The sequence below is a fragment of the Anopheles arabiensis genome, chromosome 3, assembly GCF_016920715.1.
Source record: "Anopheles arabiensis isolate DONGOLA chromosome 3, AaraD3, whole genome shotgun sequence".
Classification (NCBI taxonomy): Eukaryota; Metazoa; Arthropoda; class Insecta; order Diptera; family Culicidae; genus Anopheles; species Anopheles arabiensis.
The window spans coordinates 92,098,274-92,125,806 of NC_053518.1; the positions used below are offsets into that span (position 1 = coordinate 92,098,274).

The 27,533-nt window shown below is 50.8% G+C and overlaps 4 protein-coding genes across 5 annotated transcripts; 1 reads left to right on the top strand and 3 right to left on the bottom strand.

Moving 5' to 3' along the window:
- Positions 1 to 13: 13 nt before the first annotated feature.
- LOC120902640 (uncharacterized protein F21D5.5) lies at positions 14 to 2,259 on the bottom strand. Its single transcript, XM_040311535.1, has 3 exons — positions 2,040 to 2,259; positions 399 to 1,962; positions 14 to 320 (listed from the first exon to the last, which is right to left on the bottom strand). The coding sequence occupies exons 1-3, from the start codon at positions 2,251 to 2,253 to the stop codon at positions 197 to 199; spliced, it is 1,902 nt and encodes a 633-aa protein (XP_040167469.1). The 5' UTR covers positions 2,254 to 2,259; the 3' UTR covers positions 14 to 196.
- Positions 2,260 to 4,019: 1,760 nt separating this feature from the next.
- Positions 4,020 to 15,513, bottom strand: LOC120901428 (synaptojanin-1). Of its 2 annotated transcripts, none has more exons than XM_040309375.1 (7): positions 15,298 to 15,513; positions 11,917 to 12,278; positions 8,145 to 9,590; positions 7,893 to 8,075; positions 7,706 to 7,817; positions 6,047 to 7,640; positions 4,020 to 5,969 (listed from the first exon to the last, which is right to left on the bottom strand). In XM_040309375.1, exons 2-7 carry the CDS (start codon positions 12,041 to 12,043, stop codon positions 5,658 to 5,660), a joined length of 3,774 nt encoding a protein of 1,257 aa, XP_040165309.1. In that variant the 5' UTR covers positions 12,044 to 12,278; positions 15,298 to 15,513; the 3' UTR covers positions 4,020 to 5,657. The 2 variants fall into 2 exon arrangements, with proteins under 2 accessions (XP_040165309.1, XP_040165310.1); XM_040309376.1 differs by lacking the exon at positions 15,298 to 15,513 and adding an exon at positions 15,175 to 15,287.
- A 1,345-nt stretch (positions 15,514 to 16,858) lies between these two features.
- Positions 16,859 to 24,590, bottom strand: LOC120901247. The gene is made up of 4 exons (XM_040308948.1): positions 23,057 to 24,590; positions 21,626 to 22,991; positions 18,682 to 19,532; positions 16,859 to 18,107 (listed from the first exon to the last, which is right to left on the bottom strand). The coding sequence occupies exons 1-4, from the start codon at positions 23,959 to 23,961 to the stop codon at positions 16,913 to 16,915; spliced, it is 4,317 nt and encodes a 1,438-aa protein (XP_040164882.1). The 5' UTR covers positions 23,962 to 24,590; the 3' UTR covers positions 16,859 to 16,912.
- LOC120899717 (protein aveugle) lies at positions 20,738 to 21,543 on the top strand. The gene is made up of 3 exons (XM_040305866.1): positions 20,738 to 20,894; positions 20,962 to 21,075; positions 21,156 to 21,543. The coding sequence occupies exons 1-3, from the start codon at positions 20,841 to 20,843 to the stop codon at positions 21,339 to 21,341; spliced, it is 354 nt and encodes a 117-aa protein (XP_040161800.1). The 5' UTR covers positions 20,738 to 20,840; the 3' UTR covers positions 21,342 to 21,543.
- Positions 24,591 to 27,533: the final 2,943 nt, after the last annotated feature.

Below are 27,533 nucleotides of genomic sequence, written 5' to 3' on the forward strand. Positions count from 1 at the left end.
GTACAGCCCTTTGTTTAAACTTTCGGCGAACTTATTGTTTTATTTAACTGTGTTCTTTCATCCATTCAATTATGCAAATACATTCGAATTATCCTCCTAAAACCGGCTGCCGTATCATTTAGGGTGTGATGGTCGAATTGTGTAAAAAGGTACAAACGTAAACTGCTATCGAAAAGGTAAAACCATGCGCTACTGTCTACTTTTCCAGCAAAAACATCCGGTACAGATCTTCGTGGCTCTTTGAGGCAAACTTCGGCACAAACTTCACCTTGACGATTTCCGTGAAGCCTTCCGCAACGGTCGGCTCTTGAAATTTGGATCTAAAAAGGGAGCATAAAACCAAAGGGTAAGTTAATAACTACGCATACATTTGCTCCGGCCCCAAGCCCAGGCCTTACTTGTACGAATTAAAAACCAGCTCCGAGATGGTGGAGTGCGACCGGTCCGTCATCTCCCGAAACTCGTTGTTGTGACGTGCGTGCTTGTAGCCGACATCCATCAGGAAGCAGCGCACCGGGACCTTGGCACGGTTCGCCACCAGCACGTACCGCTTGCGGCTTTCCACGTCCGGGCTGAGGTTGTCCACCGCCACACTTTTGCCCTGCCGCAGCGACAGCTCCATCTGCACCACGCACTTCTGCCACGAGCCAAGCGTATCCCGGTTCACAATGTCGTATCCCTTCGGCGCGAGATGCTCCCTCACGAAGTGGCTCTTGCCCGAGCCCGGAAATCCCACCATCACGATCACCTCCTGCCCCGACCCGGTCAACGATGCACCGGCCGGCACTAGGAGCGGCTCGGTCACCGCCAGCCGGCACGCCTCGCGCGGATCAAACTCCGGCTTGGTCCACGGCATCTCGGGCAGGTTCTGAAAGTGTTCCTCGGGCGTCAGAAAGCGAATGCCCACGTTCAGTGCGAGCAGCCGGTCGGCCGATGAGTGATCTTTCTTGCGCTTGACGGGCTTCTTCAGCTCGGGCCGACCGGCGGCATCGCCGACGTAGAAGCTGCGGGCTCGATCGATCTGCACACCGTCGTCCTTCTGCTGCCTGTCGCACAGCGTTTGCCACATGCCCGTCCGGGGCTTCCGGTACTTGCCTGAGCCGGTCGAAATGAACACCTGCATCGGGACGCCCAGCTTCCGCACGAGCGATTCGATCTTCTGTCGAAAGTCCTCGATGCGCACCTTGCCCTTCCCGATGCCGGCCTGGTTGGTGAAGATGACCAGCTTGTAGCCGTTGCGGTGCAGCGACTTCAGCTTGGCCGGCACCTCCGCGAACGCGATCTGCCAGTCGTCGATCGATTTCGGGAACACGTTGCCGGATTTGGTTTTTATCAGCGTGCCGTCCATATCGTAGGCGGCCACCTTTTCCGACGCCATCACGCCGGCACTGGTGAAGATGTGTAGCAGCTTATCGTCTGACGCTTCCCACCTTCCTTCGGTCGTGGGTGCTAGCGAGGGCTTTCGCTTTTCCACCGGAACCGGACTGGCTGCTTGTTTGGATCGTTTCGGGGAGCTTTCCTCACGCGAACGCTTTTCGCTGCTCGAGTTGCTGGCATTGGACCGGCTCGGGCTGCTTCTCTTTCCGGAACTGGATCGTTTCGATGTCTTTTCCACCTTTGGCACGAGCTCCGTTTCCTCCTTCGGTGAACTTTCTTCGCGTGAACGCTTTCCATTGCTGGTGCTGCTGACATTGGTCCGGCTCGAACCGCTTCTGTTTCCCGAACTGGATGCACTGCTGCTTTTTTTGCTTGTCTGGGGACCTTTTTCTTCCTCGCTGGTGCTAGGCTCGTATATGAAGTCAAACACGTACTTGTACATGCCGGGCACCAGTTCCAGTATGTCCCCGTGTACCGCCTCGTAGCCGATGTTCCGCTTCAGCTCCTTGCCATTCAGCACGGACGGGTTCAAGCCAAGCGATTTTACCAACACGTATCCTTGTTCCAGATTCGCTTTCAGGCAAACTGTGAGAATTAGCAGAGAAGGTTTATAATACCGCACACACCATGGACCGTGTCCGGCGCTTCCATCTCTGGCCTACCTTGCTTTCGCGAACAAAGCTCATCCTGTATTTGTGTTTCCGGGCTGCGGCCTACCATCGTTTGCTCCGTGTTGATACGTATCGGTAGATATTCGGGCGACAGGGGCTTTATCACACATTCTTTAAGGATTTTGGACATGTTTTTACAGGAACGATTCACAGGACAACCGGCCAACAAGCGGCACAAAACCGCTGGACGAGTAAACAAACGCATTCGCACTCAGAGTGACCAGAAATACCGATCTGTATTCCTACCGATTCACAGATAAGCCTCCTAAAACTACCGATTTTTCATTTAACTGTTATGGAGGCGTTTAGGGCGAAATGCGATAAGTGAGCCAACCTGCGCAAACAGTCCGGCTCCGACTGGCTGGTCACTCAGCGAGCCGAGAGGCCACTCAGCACGATCGAAAGGACGATCGTGCCCTCTTGGATTAAGGCGGCCGAGCGGGACGGTCACACACAAAAAGGGCTTAGGATTAATAAATTATATATTACTGTTTTGTTTTTAATAAGTACAACGTCGTTTTAGCAAAGCCCCACAAATATCACAAAATTAACCTACCGAAAATCACAGATATTTGATTTTTCAGTCGTTTAAGCTTAATCTGTGGCGCTTGGGATGCTGTTTCAAGGGTCGCTATCCTCATTTGTTAATTATCGCGCTGATGCACGTTTGTTTGCCTGGCACTCGAAAAATGCTACATGCGTTTTGAATTCAATTTAATTTTTTATGAATTTACATTTTAATTCATAGCTTCACACAATCTTGCTTCAAACCACACACATTATGTATAACAGTCGCACACTTTTTCATTCTCTTAGCTAGTAGGGTACAAAGAAATTAATCGTTACAATAATTGATTAAAATTAAATGGTTGCGTTCTCAACAGTGCTCCTGCCGAAATCAGCCAATATATTCTGGCCACACTGGTCCGCAGGTCAGGCGAGCTTTTTGGCGGCCACCGTCGCAAAACCGTCGCAAAACGTCAAAACCGACGTCACAAGTACTGCAAACCGACGTCGCCTGCGAGCGAAACTCGCAACGATTTCGAGGCGCTGGCGACGTCGGTTTGCAGTACTTGTGACGTCGGTTTTGACGTTTTGCGACGGTTTTGCGACGGTGGCCGCCAAAAAGCTCGCCTTGCCCTGTCGTCAAAGTGACCAGAAATACCGATGTATATATATATATATACATATATATCTAGGGTTTGAAGGAAAAAATCACTACATCGCAACTACAAAACTCGGCCAAACAATTAAATCAATCTAAATAATCCAGCGAAAATCAAATGACAGCACGTACGATAAAATCGTATCCAAGGAGCACTGCTGCGGTCCTAAGCGGTCGCGTGGAGCCCCGAGAAAAAGAACTTGTCACCACAACAAAAAATGTGCATCTTAGTCCTTCTTTGGCTTAGAATTCCAATTTTCAGATCGACACTTCAGAAAAATCGTCATTTGTGTAACCGCTGAACCAAATCTAATCCATATCCTAAATAAAGGATGCATATTCTCGTGAGATGGAACTTTCATTTTCCGCATTAGCACCCCCTCCCATCGTGCTTAAAACTTCTTTCGCTTTTACTTCTTTTAAGTTTCGAGTTTTAACCTACCGAAAACTACCGATAAAATTTTGGTGCGCCTACCGAAAACCGCCAAAATAATCTGGCCACACTGTTCGCCACGCAGCGCCCGCTTGACAGTTGGTGCGATCTGCGCCGTTCGAGCAGTCGCCTGTAGAAAAGTGCTCGAATAGCAGAGACACAGTTTATTTGAATTTAAATCCAACAGAAACGGCTACATAATTTGCAATATCAAGAACGCTTATGAACTTGTTGTCGTTTTATTACGATTTTTATATCGCTGTAGGTATTTAAATCGCATGGACAAGAGATTTAACACCCAGCGTCACATTTTTATACCGTATATTTGCCGGGAACTGCTTTTCTTTCTTTCTATATACCAACAACCGGTGTAAATGGTTTTACTATGTTGTTTATTCATTCGTTTCATGATAATATGTAATTGTGTATCATATGGGCTGCTCTACTGCTGCCTTTTTGCTTGCGCTTCCCAAACCCAAACAAACACACACCCGTCCATGCACACATACAGACGACACCATTCACAGAACACTTTCAATCGGATAAATATTTTCGCAAACGCAACATTATTACATTCATACGCCACACCTGCAATAACCATACGCGGTGGACACTGGATAGATACACTCGTGTCAGTTCGTTTAATTTCGCACCCTTCCCGGTTGCGCAATATAATGCTGGCGTACCCTACGACGTACGCTATTGGTAATGAAACTGGCAAACACACTTGCGCTAACAATAAATTTTGCGATAACTGTTTTACTTTATATTATTAAATGGGGTGGTTTTACGGGCGCGCATCCTTCCTTCGTCCCTTCGGATCGGAGCGCAAGAAGCTTTGCTAAGCGTGTAATGCGTTAATGCTTTTTTTTGGGAATAATCGGCCAACCCCCGTTGGTTTAGCTTGCACGATAGTAAACGCAAAACGTGGCAGACATATGCGCTCTGCCGGCGATTCTGTTGCCGATGTTTCTTCTGTTTCTAATTGATCCTATCAGCTGGCCACTACTACTTACCGCACCCCCATATACTTAATAAGCGTTGTCAGTTTTGTTTCCAATTGCTCTACTATTGCTTCAGCTGTGAATGCATTCGTTTATTTCTCCACCTCATGCAGCGGCGGACCCACACCAGCGCCTCCGCATTCGTTTATAGTGTAATAATAGTTTTTCATCTGCCTATAGGTACGATGGATTAAATTATTAATCCCAATTTCGATAACAGACTTGATATTCCCTTGCCGCATAATTAACTTGTCTCCCCGCAACCAACCGCATTGCTTTTAACCACTACAATAATAATAATCATAATAATAATTAGCGGTAAAATAATATTATCAATAATATTAATCGTTAAATAATATTCATATAATAATAATAATCTTTGCCTTCTTCCTCCAAACACCTAAGGTAATGAAAACGGACTGGCAACGGATAGTGTAACTTTAACATCAGTATTTAACGAGGAGTATATCGTAACGTAGGTCCCAATGCATTCGTTCCTGGTGATGAGTGAGGATAATAAGTCTACTCTACGCTTTTTTGTTTCGTTTTTTGGAATGTCACACACCCGAATAAATAGAGAAGCATCGGATTTCTTCTATCGCACGATGCATGCTGATGGTGATGAGTGGTGTAGTAGTGTGTAATAATAGCAGTAATAGCTGTACTGGCTATTGTTATAATAATAGTTGTAGTACGGTAGCAGTAGTTCAACACAAATTCACACAATTGCTGCAGTTATGCTAAATACAGTTCAAATTTTTCCTATTTCTGGTCAGCTCCCTTGGGATGAGCCTTGATTGCAACTACCCTGCTTCTAAATTTTCTTCTTTCAGTGGTGGCGATGACGCTACTATGATGCATTGGCGTCCTCTCCCCCCCACCACCGTGTCCACTGTCCGGGGATAGCTAGATGTGATGAGATGAGGAGATAGATTAGCTGTGACGTCAGTCAGTCACACTGATAATGATGCCCTTAGGTGGTAGGAATGGGAGGGAAAGCAGCTCCCCTAAGGATTGTTTGGGCGGGCCGGTAGCGGCGGTGGACCACCGCTTCGATTTGGTATGGGAGGGGGTGCGCCCCGTCGCATCGGAAGTGGTGGCGGTGCTCCCTTGGGTGGTCCCGATGGTGGTAGTACACCGTTGCCGCCGGTCGTAGATGAGGGAGAGCCCGCCCCGGAGCTGCCGGATGTGCCCGGGGGCGAGGATTTGGTCGGTGCCGATTTGCTGCTGCTGTTGGTGCTGTTGCTCACCACGTCCAGGTCGTACACGTCGCTCCGTGGCGGAGGGGGCGGTGGTCCACGCGGCTGCTCGGGAACGGGCTGGAAAAGAGAGTCGAATGAGAGCAGCTTAAGATGACCGTATTCGTCATCGTCGACGACGCACTGCGCGTACTTACAATGTCGTCATTGATTTCTTCGTATATTGCACCGGTGTCGACGGGCGGTAGGTTGGAGCTGCCTGGTTGCTGCTGTCCCGGACCGTGCGTCGGCGAGCTGGGCACGGGTGACGAGCTGGCGTACTCCTCGACCGGTGGTGTCGGTCGCTGCGGTGGGCAGGGCACGGCCGGCGGTACCTTCGGCTGTTGCTGCTGCTGCAGCTTCGAAGCCATCAGTATCTCCGGGCCCAGGCTGATGACGCCCGCCCGCGGGTGATGATGATGGTGCTGCTGCTGCTGTGGCTGATGCTTTGGTGATGCTTGCGGGGACTTTGGTAACGGTGGGCGACTGGGCGGCCCCGGACGGGCGGACGGCTGCTGCGGTACCGAGGGTGGGCTTTTCGGGCGCGCCGGGATCTCCGGTATGCCGAGGCTGTTGTAGTCGCCCCCGGTCTGGCTGCCGTCGCAGAAGCTGACCGTGTTCGGCGTGCAGAGCAGTATCTCCTTCTCCACCTGCTCCACCCAGTTCTCCGTCTTGAGCTTGATGGAGAGCTGCACGCCGCACACCAGCACCGAGCGCTTCTGGGCCGCGGTCAGGGCCGACTGCCCGTCGCGGAACGTTACCCACATCGTGTCGCCGACGAAGCGCACCAGCGTCACCTCCCCGATCTGCGTCAGCTCCTGTATCAGCGCCGCCATCAGGTTCTCGTCGTAGATGCTGCCCTCGTCCTCGTCGCCCGAGTCGGTGCCGGCCGCGGACGGGCTGCACGCCTGTATCAGAATCGTGCCGTCCGGCGGGCCCAGATCGCGTATCACATCACCGAACACGGTCGACCGGCGCTCCGGATCGATGTAGTGCACCTCGATGTCGATCATGGCAATGACCGGCCGGTGGTCGCTTTGCTTCAGCTCCGCCCGCCCGTAGTGCACCAGCCGGCCCGGATTCCAGCCCGGGTGCCGGTCCGCGTCCGGGCTCTGCTTGCGCCGCCGCCACAGCACCCGGTCCGTCCAGGCCGGCGCGCGGCACTTTTCGCTGGTGTCGTAATCGTCGCTGAACAGATCGTACTTGTACGTCGGCGGGAAGCTGATTTCGCCCTCGAGAAACTCGTTGAACACGCTGCCCGCGTTCTGCTGGATGCGCAGCTGGTCGTACTGCAGCACCGCGGTCAGATCGTGCGGCGACTGCTTCAGCGCCTCCCGCAGCTCGTCCTTGTCCATGTCGATGCGGTAGTTGAAGTCGCCGCACCAGAAGATGTAATCGTGCGACTTGAGCGAGCGGCCCATCGGGAACGCGATCTTGCGCGTAATTTCCGCGTAGTCCGCGTTCCGTTCTGCCACCTGCGACTGCCCGGCGGCAAAGTGGGCGCACACGAAGCAGATGGAGGTGCCGTGCAGGACGAACCGGATGGCGGCCGCTCCCTTGTTGCCCGTCGCGCCACCCAGCCCTGTCTTGACGCAATCGATTGCCACGTCGCGGATGTACTGGGCGTGCTGGGGCCGTATGTAGATGTACAGACAGACGCCGACCAGCTGCTGGTAGGTGAGCAGCACGTACTCCCGGTCCCGACTGACCACCTTCTGCAGCTCTTCCGCCCACGCCTTTGCATTGTCAGAGCTGTTTTAGCAAGAGAAAGTACGATTAATGCGAGGGAATGGAACACTTTTGGTCGATTTGATTACCTTGCCGCGACAATGTTCGATGCGTTCAGGTCGACAATTTCCTGAAATCCAATCGCAAATATGTCCACCGGAGGTTCGTTGCTATCGTCCACCTGGCTGAAATCAACGAGCGCTGCAAGCAAAACAGAAAACGGGCAAACTGATGAGCAAAACTTCTTTGTTAAACGATCGCATTCTTCACACTTACAGCGCGATCGTGCCAAACGATGGCAATCGAGCAGCCAATCCGCCAACGAAACGTCCTTGTAGGCGACGCTGCGGAAGTGCTTGCCACCGTTGACGTTGTACGTGCCGCAGGCCACCCGGAACACCAGCGGATTGACGTACTCCTCGTACCGTTTGCACATTTCCCTCAGCACCGGCGTAGGAGCTGCAATAATAAACAATGAAAAAACCCAATAAATCACAACTCGATCTTTCGTACCCCACTCTCACTTACCGTGCAGCATATTGGAGGGCAGCAGTATCCGGGCCCGATCGGCCAGCTCCGAGCTGAGCGTGGAACCGACCAGTAGCACATCGATCGCTTCCTGCTTCGAATTGTCCAGCAGATTGTTCTGGATGGTGCGGGCGGCCGATCGTGCCCCGTCCATCAGCTTCGAGCCGCCCTGGATCGCCCCGGTGCCGGCGTAGATCTTGCTCACCTCGTTCCCGTTGTTGATCCACATCTGGCGAAACACTTCCTCGAACCGGGAGCTCATCTGCTGCTTCTTATCCGCCAGCGCCGCCATCAGTGTGATCTGTTCGTTCAGCATCTCCAGCCCGATGTACGTCTGCACGCAGTTCGTCCGGTCGAGACAGTCCAGGCAGTTCGTGCGGATGGCGCCCCGTTGCTCCCGGTACACCGCATCGCCGATCGCGTAAAACATCCCAAAGTCAGCGCACGTTGCGTCGATCTTCTGCCGCAGCTTGGACAGTGCGACCGTGTTGCCGCCCCGGCACTCCTGATGGTAGTCGAATACCAGGTGCGGCACGTCCGTGTGCTCCGACTCGCGATGGTGGCGCTGAAATTCGTTGCTCAGCATCGCCTCGCCCTCCTTGCTGCCGATCAGGCTGGTGCCGAGCAGGTTCACGATCGCCTGCTGCCCGTACCTGGCCTTCATCGTGCGCATGTGCCGGTCGAACGCGGACCGGGACGCTTCGAACCCGCGCGACAGTTTCACCTTGTGCGAGCCCACCTGTACGCCCGGCTGCTCCCAGAACAGTGGCACACTGCCGCGCGTCTGCACGTACGACGTGATCTCGTTGTCCAGATAGATGCACTGCTCCGTCTCGACAAAGTTCGCCACGCAGCCCTCGTCGTTGGTGCCGCGCACGTTGAACCGGGTGCCGGCCCGTTCGCAGCTCAACCGCGAAATGATGGCGGCGCGTGCCTGCTTGCTGCCCGCGTACACCGTCCGTATCTCGACCGAGCCGCACATTGCCTTCAGCAGCCAGAAGTTACACTCCACGCCGAACCGCAGCAGATGGATGAACAGCATCCGGTTCCAGAAGAAGCGATTGTCGGTTTCGCGCGTCCGGCGTCGCCGCTGTGCCGACAGCGTCACATCGAACCCGAACGGCTGGGCAATGGTCGGTCCGGTACCGCCACCACCGCTGCCAGCCACATTCGAGAAGGAAAAGTAGAACGTGCCCGAGTTGAGCACCTTGCGTATTTCCGCCACCTTGTCCTCGTTCGTCGGCTGGTACTGCAGCGAGACGAACTGCGTTTGCGTGATGCGGAAGATTTCGCTGTCGAGAATTTTGCCCACCGAAAAGCACCCGGTCACCATGACCAGGTAGAGCAGGGAGCTGTCGCCGGCGTTCAGCTGCAGCACGCCCAGGCAGCCGTACGCGTCCAGCACTTTGGTGTACTGTTTGCGGACGATCTCCGTCTCTTGGGCCGCTGTGTGTGTGGGAGAGAGAGAGAGAGATAGTAAGCATTTGATTAGTAAATGTTATTTAAAATTAAACCGAGAGGGAAATGTTTGTCCGTAAACTACCATAACAAAGCAAACTAATTGGTATTTACAACAAAAAACGCCTACACTTCTAGCACAACTTCTATATTTGATTTGCCAAAATGATGATTAAAATGTATGACCATCGCTTGGGGAGACGGGGGAGGGACAAAGTTTTATCAACACCCACCATTCCACCAATGACCGATTGCTCTGCTTGCGCGTTTGCTATGCTGCATGCGGCTATTAATCATTTTCGTCGTTCTTCCTGCCGGCCTAAGGGACGACCACACAGCTGACACGTGAGCGAAAGCTTCACCTTTGAATCGATATTTTCTCATCGATATTGTTGGTATTTTGTTTTATCCGACCGGCCGGTCAAAGATTCACCTTCTGGTGGCAAGCTGTGGTGGACGGCAGTTGGAACTGAAAACCCTCCCCTATTCTATTTGAATTGCTAATAATTGGGTCGAAACTAATAGCAATGGGAGGTTTAATTACACACCCAAAGTTTGATCACAACAAATCGATGGGAAAAGGAAAAAGGGTTACAAATACATAAAAAGTAACTGTTTGCAGAAAAACTCGATATAAAATACAGTGGTTAACAAAATTGATACCACAGTTTTGGGATAACTTGGCTCCACAAACTCTTTGTAAATTCTAATTGGATTTGTCTAAGAAGGATGCTATAGAGCCCAATTCCCATTACATTAAGCTCATTTCATATAGGAAAGAGTCAATAAAGTGTCCCACAGCTATGGGAACTCCTGGAAAACCCTGTTAAGCATAAAATACTTATAATTTATGTTTAAAATACGATTTCAAATAGTTAGTATCACACAAGGGCTTTGAATTAAGGAGTTTTTGTCAACTTTGGTTTAGATATTGCAGACAAAGCATAATAATCTAATAGCATAATAAGGAGTTCTCATAGCTGTGGTACACTTTAAGGACTCTTACTTACGTGAAAAGAACTTAATGTAATGGGAATTGGACTATATAGCAACTAGTGGTTTGAGCTCGGAATCAAACCTACCCGATTCCGATTCCGTGTTGAGAATCAATTCCGGAGCCGATTCCGATGCTGGAATCGATTCCGATTCCAGAGCCGATTCCGATGCTGGAATCGATTCCGATTCCAGAGCCGATTCCGGAGCCGATTCCGGAGCCGATTCCGGAGCCGATTCCGGAGCCGATTTCTGAACCGATTCCGGAGCCGATTCCGGAGCCGATTCCGGAGTTGGCTCCGGAGCCGATTCCGGTGTTGACTCCGGAGCGAAATCAGTCCGGGAATCTCCATGCGAATGGATCTTTTACAAGTAAATTTGGATTTTGCGGTTATCAATACGTAGTATGATTAGACCCAAACGCCTTTTTTATGGCGATGCCGAAACTGACTCCGTTTGGTAGCCGATTCTAATTTATGAGCCATTTCCGATTCAATAGCCGACTTCGATTCCGGAACCGATTCTGGAGTCGATTCCGGAGCCGATTCCGGAGTCGATTCCGGAACCGATTCCTATTCGGAGCCGATTCCGGAATCATCTTTGGAGCCGATTCCGGAGTCGATTCCGATTCCGGAGCCGATTCCGGAATCGATTCCGAAACTGATTCCGGACCTACTAGCCGGAATCGATTCCAGAAAACTGCGGAGCTAGCCGAAATCGATTCCGACAAAAACTTCATTTTTCCCATCACTAATAGCAACCGTGTTGGCCAAATCCAATAGGTTCAAAGAAGCCTCTCCAAAAAGGGTGCCATAGAGTTCAAATTCCAACATATGAAGTACACTTCCCATACGAAAGAGTCAAGGAAGTACTCCACAATCATGAGAACCCCTCGAAAATCTATCGAATGGTATCAACATCTTATATCTTAACTTGAGAACCGGCCATGATATTTGTACAAAGTAAATTCCAGGACTGTTCCATCAATTCCATGAGCCACTGCAGATTTCTATTCGAAATCTCTCGCACCACAACGAGCATCGAAGCATTTAAACAACCTTGAAAATGAGACGCTCGCCTAAAAACCCTGACCGCTGGTGCATTCGGCGCAACATAATCAATCTAGGTGCCCCTCTGGTCGGAGTAAGCCAACCGTAAACTATTTGGACCGTAAGAACATCCATCCATCGACTTCTGCGTCATTCTACACACGTGAGTAACACTAGAGCGATCTAGCCAAAGAATACCTTAAAGCCTACGCGCACACACACACACACGAAGCGAACTGTTATTCGAGACGTAACGCACGGGATATACTTACACAGCACGGCCACGGCCTGCGACTCGAACAGCAGCGTTTCCGGCTTGTTCCGATGCTCCAGCAGCACGCTGTGCGGGGAGGGTGGTTTGGATTTCTCCAGCACGCGGAATCCCTTCGACATGGCCATGGTGATGCGGTTTGGATGGTTTTGGACGGCGTGTCGATTGCAGAAATGTTTTGTTCACCAAGTGCCCTTGTGCTGGATCGCCGGCTGATGAGCAGCAGCAGCAGCAGCACTTTCACTTTCCTGTTTTCCTGTTACGCTTTCGCTCCGAAAGCGCGCTCCGTCCAAAGACGGCCGGTTGCGCGCGCGGTCGTCTCTTGCCGCCTAGTACACTCTATCCTCGCTCCCTGGCTGGTGGCTGTGCGCAGAACATGCAAAGAAACAAACAGACAGTTAGGGTATATAAGATGTTTGTACTCGTCCGGCCCGCCCGTATGACATATTCCCAGGCACACGGTGGAGCCCGATTTCCCACACCAAAAGGGAAGGGATCGCAACGAGGATCGGATTCCCATCGGGAGCTTCTTTCCCAGGGCTGTTCCGCAGTGGCGAGAGGATCGAGAGCTGTAAGAAGGCGATCATCTTAAGATGATGTGTACACCTCCCCCCGGTCCTTCACAGCCTCCTCTCTCCCTACAAGCACGCACAAGGTGCGATACAAGCACGTATCTTATTCTAACTTTGTTACTGGAAACAAATACTGCCACACCGGGCGCGCGCGATCCATTCCAACCCCCTTTCCGCCCGTCTTGTCGCATGCTCCTTCATCAAAGAAAAGAAGTGTGAGAGAGAGAGCGCGAGATCGCGAGGTACACACACACACACACAAACACTTCCGAGAATGATCCGGTCGTTTTGAAGGCGATTCGGTGGTCGCGGGAACCGGTTCCCGGCATCGCTGTGTGTTTGTATGTGTGTTCTAAAGGGGCAGCTCGCAGCAGCAACCCCTCTTCCGGGGGGCAAGACGTGGCGGCGATGGTGGTGATGGTTCTCCGCACGGTGTGTTAGGAACTTTCTCACGATTCGGAAATTTTCCCACGACAAATGTTAATTACAGATTATGCCTTTTCATTCTTCGGCGTTCTAGTAGGGGAGGTAGGGGGCCGGGTTGTGGGAGGGATGGTGGTTCAGGTGGTGCGAGTGAAGATGGCAACAAAACGATCCCGGCCCCGGCCTAGACCGACGGCAATTGCTTATGGTTTATTTTTCCTTCCCTTTTCCCTTTTCTCCATTTGGGGCTGCTAGCAAAATGAATACATTTTTACGTTGAACTTTAAATTCATTCGATTGTTGGTGTGTGTTTTTTTTAATGTTCATTACATTGTTGGTTTTCCAATGTTTAGCGGGGGGATGAGTCCGTTGTGTGTTTGTGTTCGCTTCGGTGTTGGAGCTACAAAAACAACCAAAACCACACGACTCATTCAATCACGGGGAATGTAGTGGAAGTGACCAGAAAACACTAATACGGGTAAAAAGGGGAGGAGGCGGAGGTTGGGGTGGATTAAAGAGTGGAGAAGATCGGCGAAACAAAACAAAAAAACATAGGAGGCTGTGTTCAGCGCGAAGGAACGGTCCGCGGCTAAGTCGTGGCATTCTCTTCGCCAGTCCCAGGGCGCGTTCGGTCAACTTTGCGTTTTTGGGATTTCCTTTTTCCACACTCTGTGTGTTTGTGTGCACATATTTCTGACTGTGTGTGGGTTTGTTACGCTGCTCTTGACCGTCGAAGGGGAGAGGAGAGGAAATGTTGTTTTTGTTTCTTTTTACTCGGTTTTCTCCCACGCGGTCGGGCCGGACTGCCAAGAACTTTGGCTTCACCTTTTTGGGACCCGATGGGTTGTTTTTTTGTTGTTGTATATGCTGCTCCCTGCAGAGCTTTAACTTGCCTTTCGGCTCCAGTCTGGAAGATGTCCAGAGTGCGATTTTATTAACAGATTCTCTCGGCGGTTGTCGGGTTGCTCGGGTGCTGGTGGCAAGATTAGCGGAAGGAAAAAAAGTATGTGTGTGAGTGTTCCGTTTTTTTGGGGGGCTGTATCCACTCAACGCCTTCTGCGCCTACTTTTGTGTGTGATTGATTATACCGTAACTATCTGCACAACCGCCGCCGTACAAAACCGGGTGGGCCGGCAGGTAAAGCAAAGAATCGAAAAAATGTAACATTTTTAATCGTCGCAGAGATATTTAATATGGCAGAGATACTGGCCGGAAGTTATTTGATACATTGACTATAAATAAAATCAACTTTTAATAAGTTTTCACTCAAATGTCCGTCATAGTATAAAACAAATAAAAACCCTTAAGTATTAAGAATGGATTAGTACAAAATGGGTCATACAAGATAGAGAACAACCATGAAATTGATTAAACATTTCTCTAAAAAAACCCTCCGACAGCATCATGTTCCTCTTTCCATCTTTTCGTGTCTTTTTGTGGCCTTGTGGCGCGATGGAAGCGAAATCCCAATAGGCTGGAATTTTCTCCAACACTTGAACGTTTGACCTTTCCAATGCGCTGGGCGGGAATGTCTCCACTGTCTACTTGGATGTTGCTTCTTTTACCAGGATAACATTAGTTGAGATTGCACTGCTTTGTTAACCATCAACACAACACGCTTGTTGTGCGCCGATTGCAGCCATTTTTCTGTTCCACAGCATGGCAACAAACTGTAAAGCCTAACGCCCCCCTTGCACAAACCATCCACCGACACAGGCACACACGTTGCACAAATCCTTATCACAGTGCGTGTTTTATCACACGGATTAAATGCCTTCACAGTTTCACTATTCCACTGGCACAGCACAGAATATGATTCTTTTCGTGAGAAAATCACGGCACATGCGGGACGCGTGGGATGCGACCCACCACAATATGACGTAAGCAGGCGAAAATCCCCCTTGGAAAACTCCTGTGATCCTTGCTGACCAAAGGGGGGGGGGATTGGTTGGTGTGCGTGTGTATTGGATTTTTTTTCTCGCACCTTATCTTCCTCTCCTTTGCAAACGTGTACACACCAAGACGCTCCCGAACCATATGTGGGGCCAAGGAGGACTCACCCTACCACCTTCAGGGGCTTTCTTGCCGTGAGGGGTCACGCATTTAATCAATAACACTGATTCACACACACACACCCACACACAGGCGCGTTCCATCCACGGATTGAAGAACTGTTTGGTGCATTGGTACACTTTTTCGGGGTGGAAAAACGAAAGAACTACATCCCCCTTCCCACTTTACCAACAACCACAATTGGGGCTTACCCGTGGAAGAAATGTGCGTGCGTGTGTATGTGGGAGGAATCAGGCAGTGTCCCTTCCTCCTTCCCCTTGGCCTTTGTTTACCCACTGAACGCCACAACACAACAACAAAACACACACACACACCTTTTGCACAGTTTTCACATCGATTGACCGTCGGCTAAGGGCACAACGGGCATGGTGTCTCTGCCCTGCCACACACAAAAATAGGCCCAAAATGGTGTGGGAGCAGCAGGCCCTTGTTTTTTTTTCTTTCACTCTTCGCAGATGCACTCGCGACGTTTTCTTTCCGCGGACGTGTGCGTGCGCCCGTGCATCCGTCCGTCTGCTCGGTTGTCGTGCGTTTGGCTGTGTGTTGTGTTTGGTGCTGGTGGAGCCCACACTGACAGCTGCACAGTGGGTGTGAAGAAACAGTGGAAATGGACAAAATTTCTATCGTTGTTGAAGATTTCCGAAGAATTGAAGGGATCATTAGCTAATGAATGACTATAAATCTCCACTTTCGCTCATTTGCTTTGTCAAAAACAACATGATACACAAATTCCAAAATTATGCGGTCGAAAATGAAATGGTCAGTTTCACACGGAAAGCCCACGATGCGAACCAAGTTCGAACGCTGGGACAGGCGCTTTCGAAATGACAACATTCAAACGTGCCGTTATTTCGTCCTGGCTGTACATTTTATCAGTTGTTGGATAACCAGTTAAATTGGTCCGATCATAAACAGTAATCCAGAATATAAGACACATCTAGGGAATGGCAAGAGGTATTTAAAAAAGACTGAATGGCACATGGGTGCATAGGGCACATCAAGAGAGTTTGATTCTGTACCTCCACCAAAAGCGAAACTGTTTGCAAACCCACACCGGTTTTGGGGTTTGAACTAGTGGTGGAAGCTCGGAATTGGACCTACTCGGATCCAATTCCGGAGTTGAATCCAGAGCCGATTTCTAAAACGACTCCGGAACTGGATCCGGAATCATACTCGGTTCCAGAATCGGAATTGACCTGAGAATCGCAATTTGCCCCAGTAACGGAATCAGGATTGACTCCAGAATTGGAATATGCTCCGCAATGAGAATCAGAATTTAATCCGAGAATCTTCAAGAGAATGGATCATTTACAAGTAAATTTTTATTCTTTGCGGCTATCAATCGTAGCATTCATTCCGACTCCCAGCCGATTCTGGAACCAATTCCGTAGCCGTTTTCGGAACCAATTCCGGAGCCGATTTTGGAACCAATTCTGGAACCGATGCCGAAATCGAATCCGGAAACAGATTCCGGAACTTTTTGGAAATGGATTCCGACAAAAGCTTCATATTTCCCATCACTACTTTGAGCCCATACCATTCCTGGAACTGGGATCCGTTACCTAGACCACTTCTAGAGTTCATCCTCAATCTATACTGATCCTGGAACTGCTCTGAATCCATAGCGATCCTAGAACAAATCCTGAATTCATACTTATTTTTGATGTAATCCTAAACTCACTCTACTCCTGGAACTTATGCAGAACTCATAGAGGTACTAGTCCATATGCCTCCAGGAACTCATATCGAACCCATTTCCCTGAGAAACAATTTACATTTTATCTAGATATAGTCCTCCATTGGAAGTGTCCTCTGAAGTCGCTGGAAGAATTCAATCAAATTAAAATGATTAAAACAACTTGAACCACAGTTGCATTTAGCATTTGCACACTTTGAATCTCTCAGAGCAGATCTAATCATTTATTCGCCTTAACTTTCCTCCGAATCGCTAATCACCTCCGCCTTCAAGCTATCCTCCTGTCTGCTAACGCTCCGGGCCGGACTAGACGCCGGACTGTCGCACGAAATCTTGATCAACCCATCGTCGTCCCCCTCGTCCTCGTCCGAATCCTTCCCGAGCGGCATCAGCTCACCGTTTACCTCCGTCAGTAGTGCATTAAGCTCCCCCAGCGCATCCAACAGCGAGTTCGCTACGGACCGCTCATTCCCGAACCGTTCCTTTTCCGCCACGAGGCGCGTTTTCGTGATGCTGAGATTCTCCCGCTGCAAACCCACGAGCTGCTGCAGCAGTGCCTTAAATCCACCGAACTTCGGTGGCGGCGCTGCTGTCCTAGCGACCGCTGCCCGTAGTGAGGGAAGCGTGGAGGTTTGAATGATTTTCCTAGTGATTGTTGGCGGACCTCCGGCCGTGCTGGTTAGTAGCTGCTTGGGTTGGATGCTTATTTGCGGCAGTCCCGACACGTGTGACGTTCCCTGCAGTGATACGCCGGTGGAGGTGGTGTAGATCTGTTTGCCCGTGGTCGGTGTGATGAGCTGTTGCTTGGGGCCGGTTCCATCTTTGGCCAGCGTGTTGACTAGAAATACTTTCATCGGACCGCCGGAAGTAGTGCCGCCGGCCGCTGAAACGGTGTTAGTGGTGGTGGGTGTTACTCCGGTGCCTCCTGCTCCACTCGCATTAACGGACACGATCGGCGACAGGCCGGGCGTGGGCTTGGTGGTTGCGATCGAGACGGTCGGTTTGGTGTACAGTTGGATCGGTTGCTTGAAGCCTTGCAGGTTGGAGGCGGCTTGCGGCTTCAGGAGGAAGTTGGTCGGCACGAGCGAGATCTTGCTTGGGGTCGTGGTGGTCGTGGTGGTAGTCGTGCCACCATCCGTTCTCCCTGCCAGCGTCGTCATGCTGACCGTCGATGAGCCGGACGATACGGCGCTTACCACGTTGGCAACGGAGGACAGACTTATGCTACCACCGCCAGCATAATTGATGATCTTTATTGATGGTACTTTCGGTTGGGCTGCGTTGCTTGTGCTCGTGGTAGTACTCGTGGATGTGCCGCTAGCAGTCGCGGATGTGGTGGTCGGTACATTTTTCCCGCCGGCTGTTGGGTTCGTCTTTTTCGGCTTATGTGCTCGTCTCGTCCGTCGCCGTAAACGTGTCGATCGATCGCTAAAATGAAAGAGAGCAAGAAGAACAAAATGTGTAAGTCAAATGAACTGTTTGAGAAATACGAAAACCACCTGTTGACGCGTGGTGCGAGGGGAAAATAACAAAAACAAAGTCGAACACCCGACCTAACACGTGCGACACTACACGCGCCTACTTTGCGCAGACGCAAAGAGCGCCGGCAATCGTCCCCTCCCTTTACTGTCAAAATAGGGGTGAGTTTTCCCCTTCCTTTCGGTTGCTGCTGTGTTTGTTGTGCCAGACGGAGGGGAAATGCATTGGCTGCCCTCGCTTACGGTAAAGAGACTCGGGTGTGCGCAAGCGCCGAACCCGCTAAGGGAAGTTGGGCATTTTGCTTTGCTTTGCTTTGGGATGGACTGTACACACTTTACAAAAGGGGTAGGTAGTCCGATTAACATCCTTTTGAAAGGAAGTTTCATTAGAACGCTGAGTTTAATGCATTTGAATGAGAAATAAAAATCTAATCAAATACTGCACGGCGAAAGGCGCCAATGAGTTCCTCTGTCGCGACCAAAAAGGACATAAACGTATTAATAAAAAAAAACGGCCACCGTACCTCTCATCCGCCTCGTCCATGCCGGAGCTTTCGTCGTCCGTTTCGCTTCCGCCCTCGTCCTCAAAGTCCGGATCGTTTGGATCATCCACCTCCTCCTCCTCCATCGGTTCGTCCTTCGGTATTAGCAGGTTCGGTTCCTTCAGCTCGACCTGTTCCGCGTTCTTCAGCAGGTCCTCCGGATGGAGCATCTCCTTCTCCTCGTCACTCACCAGCTCCAGCTTTACCTCGATCTGGTCCGGATCCAGCTCGGACAGCTCGGCCCCGCTCACCGAACCGGCCGACAGCCGTGGGCGGGTGATGCGACCACCCGATGACGTCGCTGCATCGGACGACCCACCCGCCGCTGCCCCCGGCGTCGGTGGATACCGGCTAGCCGCATTCGCACCCCCGAACACTGGCCGCGTCAGTATTTCGTCCATCGCCTGGAAGTGCTTCCAGGACGGTTCGTTAATGACGCCCGTCTCCAGGTCCTTCTTGATGCGGTTGTAGAAGCACTTCAGATTTTTGATGCGCGTGTTAATCTCCTCCGTGGAGCGGTTGTAGCCGTACTCGCGCATCTTTTCCGCCAGCTTCGCTATCACCGGGTGCTTCTTGTGCGTGGTGATGAGCGTCCGCTGCACCTGCGGATCGCCCCACAGCGATATCAGCAGCTTCGTCTCCTCGCAGTCAAAGTTCGGGTTGCGGCAGTGCGGCTTCTTCAGCCCACCGACCGACCCGATCAGCACCTTGTTCGTGGAGACCCACATTTTGGGCCACGCCGCTGGGAGGGTTTGCTTGCTTTGCTGTCGCCGCGCCCTGCTGCCAAGGGTGTTTCGCAAACGCAACCGTATCGTGGCGGCCCGCCTTGGTGACATTCAACTAGGGACACCCTATCCGCACATACACACACACGCACACACACACTGAGACACAATCACTTGGAACGTGTACCTAAATGTGACTAGGCGGACCGCGAAACATTACTGTCCACGGTCGCGTGTTTTACTCGCCTTTATCCCGCGGCGCTGCCAACGAGCGAGGAAAAATCGATATCGAAGCAGGCCGTGTGTCCTGTCGTTCCCCTGCTCGCTTTTGTTAGTAAGCGTTTCCGGTTCGAGAGAGAGAGAGAGGGAGACTGAGAGCGAGAGAGCGCGAAATACACTCACGGGAGAGTGTGCACAGAAGGCTCGCACGGTTTAGGCGCCAGCGACGATGCGTGGTAAATGCGTACACGCGAACGACTGTCGAATGCGCCTGGTTCGATTCCACGTTGAAGCGGCGTGTTTGGTCATTGCTGTTCCTGCGCCGCCGCCGCCGCCGCTTGGGAGGGTGCGTTTTTTCATTGCATTTTCCCTCCAACCCCTCGTCGGCTCGTCGGTAAACTGGGTACGCAAGACACGCATGCGCGTGCGTGCGATGGTGGTTGCGTAGTACGAGGCTTCTCGTCCCGCGACGTAGCCTTTGTGCCTTCGGACCTTCCGGGTCCTGTTTTTATTGCGTCACTCCGGCTTGCGACTCAACCTTCCCGTCACCCTCTCACCCCACACCCTTCTCGGGAGGGCCATTAGACAGATGATTAGGCGCAGGCTTGCGTGTGTACGTTTGTGTGCATGTGTAATTCGTATCGGAAAGTGTCGGAAGAATTGCCGCAATCGCATGACTGGTAAGCTGAACAGATCAATACTTTTCAGCCAATGGTCTGCGCACTTTCCTCTTGATATTGGTACTTACCTCATGAAATAAGGAATAAGAAAATCGAGTTTTTTTTCTAAATGTAGTTGAGTAATTGCTGTTTTGTTTACTTACGCACTCTAGGCTCTATTTGGTACTGAACTGTTAAGCTAGGAAGATTTTGAAACACTTTTTTGCTAGTTTTTCTACATAACCTACCAAAGTTTCTAAACGGACTTAACCTTTCTTTTATTATTCTAAATAATATATAATTTCCACACCAAAACACTAGGAACAATAAAAATAATCGTTCTCCGAAACGCCACCTAGCCTGCTACAATGGCGCCCTCTGTTGCGCGCTCCTTGTACTACTCACACAGGTCCAAATGTTTGACAGCTCGCCCGAGCTTTGTTTACAATCGCTGTCCGGATTTGTTTATCTTCTTCTACCCGTAGCACCCAGAAACGCCCTGAACAAAAGAAAAACGGTGCCCCAAAAGGACTGGAAAATGGTCGAGGAAACGGTGTTGATGCACAAAACACAGGAGACGGCTCCGATGAAGGTAAGCACCAGCAACCAGCAACGAGGGAACGGTGCACGCATCACCTCAAACGCTTCATTATTTGCAGCTAAAGATGGCCCGCCCCAAGCCGGTGTATATGTGGACGGTGGCCGATACGCTCAAGTGGCTCTGGCGGCACTGCAACGAACGGTGCGTCAAGTATCAGGAGCTGTTCCAGCGGGTAAGCTTGCTTTACGTCATTTCTCGCCCAATCGTTCATAGTGAATGCTGTTCCTTTTTCCCCCTCCCGGGTGTGGCTAGCATGAAATAACGGGCCGGGCACTGTTGCGCATCACGGACGAGCAGACGCTGTACCGGATGGGCATCCACGACGAGAAGGACCGGGGCGACATACTGCGCGAAATCATCAAGCAGCGGCTGAAGACGGACATTATGGAGATACGTGATATGGAGCTGATGAACAATGTGTACCAGAATTGTTACTAGAAACTGTCCTGCACACACACATCGCAGGGTTTTGCGTGGAATGTATTTCATCTCGTTTTAGATCTTACAGGGTTTTTTTCCCAGCCCGCGAGCTGGTAATCGTGCAGTGTGCCTGAACGAACATAATTCAATAGGGGTTAGATCAAAACCTATACCAAGCGATAAATAGAATGGAATGTAACGAAGCAATCGAAGCATCGAAGTGGTCTTAAAGAAAGCACTCAAGAAAAAACGAACGAAAAAAAAGGAACAGAAAACTTTAAACGTATGGCGCATCGCGTTCACTGCTCGTCCGCATCGCTGATGATTTCCGTCTTGAGCGGATCGTCGTCCGCAGGTCCGTGGTTAGCGTCTCCGGCAGGCTGCGCTGTGTTGTGCTGCGCTGAGTTGCGTGTCATCATGCGGCGCTTCTTGGGCAGCGTCACGTCCGACGTGGATGTCGCCTTCCCGGTGGATGCGGCCGGCACGACGGTAGAATCTTCCGGTGGCGATGAAGAGGATGGTTCGGCTGGTCGTTTCGTACCACTCGCATCCTTCGATTCCTTTTCATTCTCCCCAGCCGACACCTTCGTGGTGGATGTGGGCGATGCAACCCGCGATGTAGAAGCGGACGAGGAAGGAGAGGACGAAATTTCACTCAACTCCAACGAAGCACCACCAGTACCAGCAGCAGCAGCGGTGGTGGGAACGGCTTCCGGTTCTTTCTCCCCGATCGGTGGGGATTTGCTGCCGTCCGGGCTTTTTCTTCCCTGCTCGACCGGGGATTTGCTGTCCGCCGGTGGTGCCACCGGGCGCTGGCCGGAATCCTTCACCTGGTGCTGCTCCTTGCGCTGCTGCTGCAGCATGCCGGCAAAGAACGTGCTCATGTTGCGCACCATGCCGACCAGCGAGCCACCGAACTGCTTCTCGAACTCGAGTCGCTCCTTCTCCAGCGCGAGCCGCTCCTGGTTGAGTGCCAGATTTTCGCGCTGTATCGTAACGAGCTGGGTGAGCAGGGTGCGGAAACCGGCCGACTGGCCGCCGGACGCCGAACGCCCGCCGGTCGCGCTCGGTTTGTGCTGCTCGAGGCCCACCTTGCCGGGCACATTCATGGTCGGTATGGTGACGATCGGGGACTGGCCGGTGACCGAGAGCGGCAGCTTGGTGTGAGGCATCGCGGCGGGCAGCAGCTTGGGCATGCCGGCGGCCGTCGCTTCCGAGGCGGGCGTCAGTATTTGCTGCGTTTTGCCATCCTTGCCCACGGTGTTCACTAGGAGCAGCTTCATTGGTGCTCCCGGAACGCTGCCAGCACCACCGCCGCCGGCGGAAGCTCCCATCGTGCCCGGCACGGCAGACGCAACGCCCTTCCCGAGGCTCATCGTCGGCTGGGTGTAGATCTGTATCGGGGTGGCCATGCTGGACGCGACCGATGCTGCCGTCGGTTGCTTCATCAGCAGATTCGTCGGCACTACGGATATCTTCCCGGCCGTCGGTATGCTCGTGGAGGTGCCGCCCGTTGCCGTAATTGTAGTACCATTGCCGGAGGTAATGGTCTTTATCACCAACCCGCTCTCATTGGTAGCAGGTTTCGGGCCGGCCGGTTTCCCCATGGTGTTGGTTTTGGTGGCCTGCGCTTTCTGGAGCAACTCATCCAAGCCATCGTTGAATTCACTGTAAAGAAGAAAAGTAAGGTTAACGATCCTAGTAGACCTCTGCTGAGGGAGTAAGGGACTTACTTTTCCACATCAAAGTCGCTACCTTCGTCATCGTCCTCTTCTTCCTCGTCGTCGTCGTCCTCATCGTCGTCCTCATCTTCATCCTCCGTTTGCTTCCGTTCGGCGGCTCGTCCGTTGGTGGCACTCTTCCCATTCTTACTACCACCACCGACGGCACTACCCCTGCTTCTTCGCATCGACCGCTGGCTCGGTGTCGGTGCTGGCGAGTCGTCCGGAAACTTCGCATCGATGGTAAGCAGATCTTCCGCCCGTATCTCGGTCGGCTCGTACTCATCATCGTCGTCGCTCATCAGCTCCAGCTTCACCGGCAACTGATGCACCTCGTCCTTTCCACCTTCATCCTGCTCATTTCTTCCTTGCTCCTCCGACTCCGACTGATTCGTTTGCTGCTGCTGCTGCTGCTGTACCTGCAACCGTGCCGCATTGTTGCCAAACACCGGCCGGCTGATGATTTCATCCATCTCGGCGTAATGGCGCCACGTCGTCTGGTTAATAATGCCCGCCGCCATATCCTTCTTGATGCGGTTGTAGAAGCACTTCAGATTTTTAATGCGCGTGTTAATCTCCTCCGTCGACCGGTTGTACCCGTGGGCTCGCATCTTGCGCGCCAGCTCGGCAATCACCGGGTGCTTCTTGTGCGTGGTGATGAGCGTTTTCTGCACCACCGGATCGCCCCACAGCGCGATCAGCAGCTTCGTCTCGTCGTAGTCAAAGTTCGGGTTGCGGCTGTTGATGCGCCGGCCGCACAGGCTGCTGTTGAGGATCTTGTTGGTGGAAATCCATGGTTCGCGGGCACTGCACGACGATGAGTCGGTGCCGTCGCTCGGGGTGCGCTGCTTCTGGCTGATCCGGCTGCTTCGCACTTCCGGCGGGCCGCCGCCGGCGGACGACGACGTTGTTGTCATTGTACACGCTGATCCGGTGGAAATTAGTCGTTTCTTCCCGAAGGAAAGAGTAACTTTACGTCAAACGAAAGACACAAACACACACACACGCAGCTCAGTGAAAAGCGCACTTTAGTTTCAACATCCGGAAAGCTCGCTAGAGTCGAAAAAATCGATACTTTTGCCAGCACGACACGACCAACTTAGGACGCTGCCGTCGCTTGTCACGCAGCACACCACTGTTTGCCACTTGCGCCAACTCACGAGATTAGATACACTCACACACACGCACACCCACAAAATTGGAGGGTGGGCAATCACACCAACTTCCGGGCGCACCGCTCTAAGTGCGACGGGGTGTCCTGTCGATGAAAGCGCCTCACACACACTGCTGACTGGATGGAACTGGAGTCGCGTCCTGGTCGTAGTCGCACTAGCCCGAACCGCTCAGCTGACTAGATTTTCCCCTATTTTCAGTAGCAGCAGCAGCAAGGATGAACGCAGAGCGGTGAAACAGAGAGCGTAAGAAAGCGTGTGCGAGAGAGAGTGAGTGAGAGAGAGAGAGTGAGAATCCTTTTTCTCGCAGGTTGCTTAACCACTCGCTTGAGGCGCCGTTGGCGTATTGTGTGGATTTTGGGGTGCGTTTTTTTTAAGACCGTCTCTCCCTTCTCCTCTTCCTCGCTCTCTCTCCCTCTCGCACGCGTAATTTGCGCAAGCCGGTTGCGGGAAGCTTTAAATTATGGGTGCTCCGAGGCTGAAGGTATCGATTCGAATTTAAGTTGGTAATTTCACTCCTGCTCTCCAAGTTGTTAAAGTGTTTTTAAATTGCGCTTTTCCTCAAAACAATTCCACAACGAGTGCGCTTTCGCCCCGCGTGTCGTCTGTTTGCTTCTTGGCCAAGCGGCACCCCGGCACATGCGCACCCGGTACGGATGGTACGCAAAACGACGAAGGGTGCCAACAAAGGCACGGCCGAGACATGCACACGCACAAATCTAGCCTGGCATGTACACTTTCTCCCCCCTAGTTGTTGTTCCCATGGCTAAGCATAATCGAAGCAGTCTGCTGCAGCTGTTTCTCTCAGCCCGCTCTTCGCCCGGCTTCTGTGCCATTTGTGCCATGTTGTACGTACGGTTCGGCTGAGCGTTTGTTCAACCCCTACCGGGTTTGCTGCGGAGGGACAGTTTTCTTCGATCGATAAATGCGCTCGCGGTCTACGGCAGTACGGACTCAGCTCAGTGTGTTTGGCTTGGTTTTTCCAACCCCTTTTGGCATTGAGTTTTTGTGTGTATGAAGGTCGTAGCAACAACCCCAACATTTGGTTTTTTTGATAGCAAGGAGCGCTTAAGTTAGGAGTTTAGCGATGGCTGGACATGAATTGGTCATATTTAATCTAGATTGTGATTTGATTAAAAACAATTTTATCGTTTTCATTTGTACAAGTCTAAAATGTGACAAAAAAGCACTATTAAACACATTTTGGTAGACATTGCCTAAGTTTAGGTGTAATCTCTTTGGCCACGAAGGGTTAAAGGATATAAAAATCCATTCATTGTAATGGAAACTCCGATGGTTTTCCCCCTAAGCGATGTTATGCCTTTAATTTACTCTCAATGTTTATTTACTTTCATTTTGATACAAAAATATTCAGACTTGATGGGCTTAACGCTTTTTAAAACAAAAATGTAACAACATTTGCATACATTCAGGCGGTTAGCTTAAAATAATTGTACTAAAAACTGTGAATGTTATTTCACTCGCTTTGATCAACGTGATTTGATTCATAAGCTATGACTCACATGATCCAGCTTAAATGTGTCCCTCCTATCCTACCTCTGTCCCTCGTAGCTTAGTTTTGTTGGCTTAAACCCCGAGCCATCTGGACGAGTTTGGTTTCCTCCACTCCCTTTTTACCGTCCCTCGGTTCGCATTTAATACAGCGCTATACGGCTTCCTCGAAGGGATGTCGACCCTGGTTTAAGCCACACTTCGGGGCAATCGCGCCGTATTAGGGCAATTGAACACGCACACGCTTAGGGTTGCACTGATCCTTACGATGAATAGTGCCCTTTGTTGGTCCCCTACTTTATGGAACATTTTATTCACCTCTTCTTCATACAGCGTACGCTGTTGATCAAGTTCGCGTACGCAAAGCAGCATAAAAACTTGTTCTTGCGACATGAGAGACTTAAAATTCTTCCTGATTGCCTTTTTAAGCTCAAGCAAATATAGATTTGTAAGAATACAAATTATCTTATTTTTAAAATTTGAAATTAAACAAAATTAAATCAACAAATTAACAACCCCCTTTACACTCTCCGTACCAAGGGATGAAACAGCCATTCGTATCTAGCTGTGGTAGGGGTGGCATGTTTTTCTTTTTGTTGTGCTGTGTTTACCGCTTTCCCTTCGCGTCACTGCAACACAAACGCATGGCTGTCGTTGCGCAGTGCGCAGTGCGCAAGGTGGCTCGTGCGCAGACACAACGAGCAACGGCGGGTATCGAGAGATTGAACGGGCAGAATGGTGTCGAGGGTCGAATGTGAGGGTGTCTTTGGGTCCAAAAAACTGGGGATTGCTCCTAGGTGGATTTTTTTAATTCAGGAGCGATGTCATTGCCGTATTGCTTAACCTGGGTGGCTTTTGATAAGCTGTTAAAGAGCGATGATTACAGGTGATAAAGAGTTGTGAAATATGACTGAGTAAGATGTAAGATTGAATTTAAAAAAAGAGATATAATATAGAAAATGGATTTTTTTTCCTAAACTGACTCAACCTGTACAAGTAATTGCAATTGAACCATTTGCTTTAAATTTAATTGTTCAAACATATATTCTTATTTGGGTTTTTCTTAAAAGACATGCTTTAAGTAGGCTTGAAGTTTCGTATTGGAATGTAAACATTTTTTTTTTAGTCTATATATTGCTTGAAGAAAAGTTAAAAAATTGTGTAAGTATTATATTTAAGTAGTTTGACAAATCACTGTCAGTAATTTGGATAGATAATAATAATTGAAATAGATAATAATAAGAATCATGGTGTTGCATACAATTATAGCTTAAAATTTGAACAAGCAAAACGAAAAAAATCATTAGCTCTTTAAAACAAGAGCAATAAATCAAATTATGTGTTTCGGCCACTTCTCCAGCTGAGCTGTGTTGGCTCCGTCATTCGTACCGCTCCGAAGCCTTGCGATGCGCCTGCGCCTCCCTGACGTCATCCTCGACGTGCCGAGGACGCTAAGTTCCCTTCCTGTTTCTCCCTACCATGAGGCCAAACCCATCAGGTGCTGCACTTCCTCTCACGTGCATAACATATTTCACATCTACACTATGCCTGCAAATAAGCCATTCGGATAGTAACTCTCTGTTCCGAGGCTTTCCTTCAAGGCGAAACGAAAAAAAAAAACACACACACGCACAGGGCACAGTGGCAGCGACTGAAGCGCGGGTTCTGCGCATGACGCTTTCTGCACCGAGCAGAGTAGGCTGCGGTTGCCATCTCATCCGTGCTCCGTGTGTTGGTGGCTGAGAGGATTGCGTGCCAAAACTGGGTATGTTTACCTGTGCATGTGTGTGTGTGCGTGCGTGTTT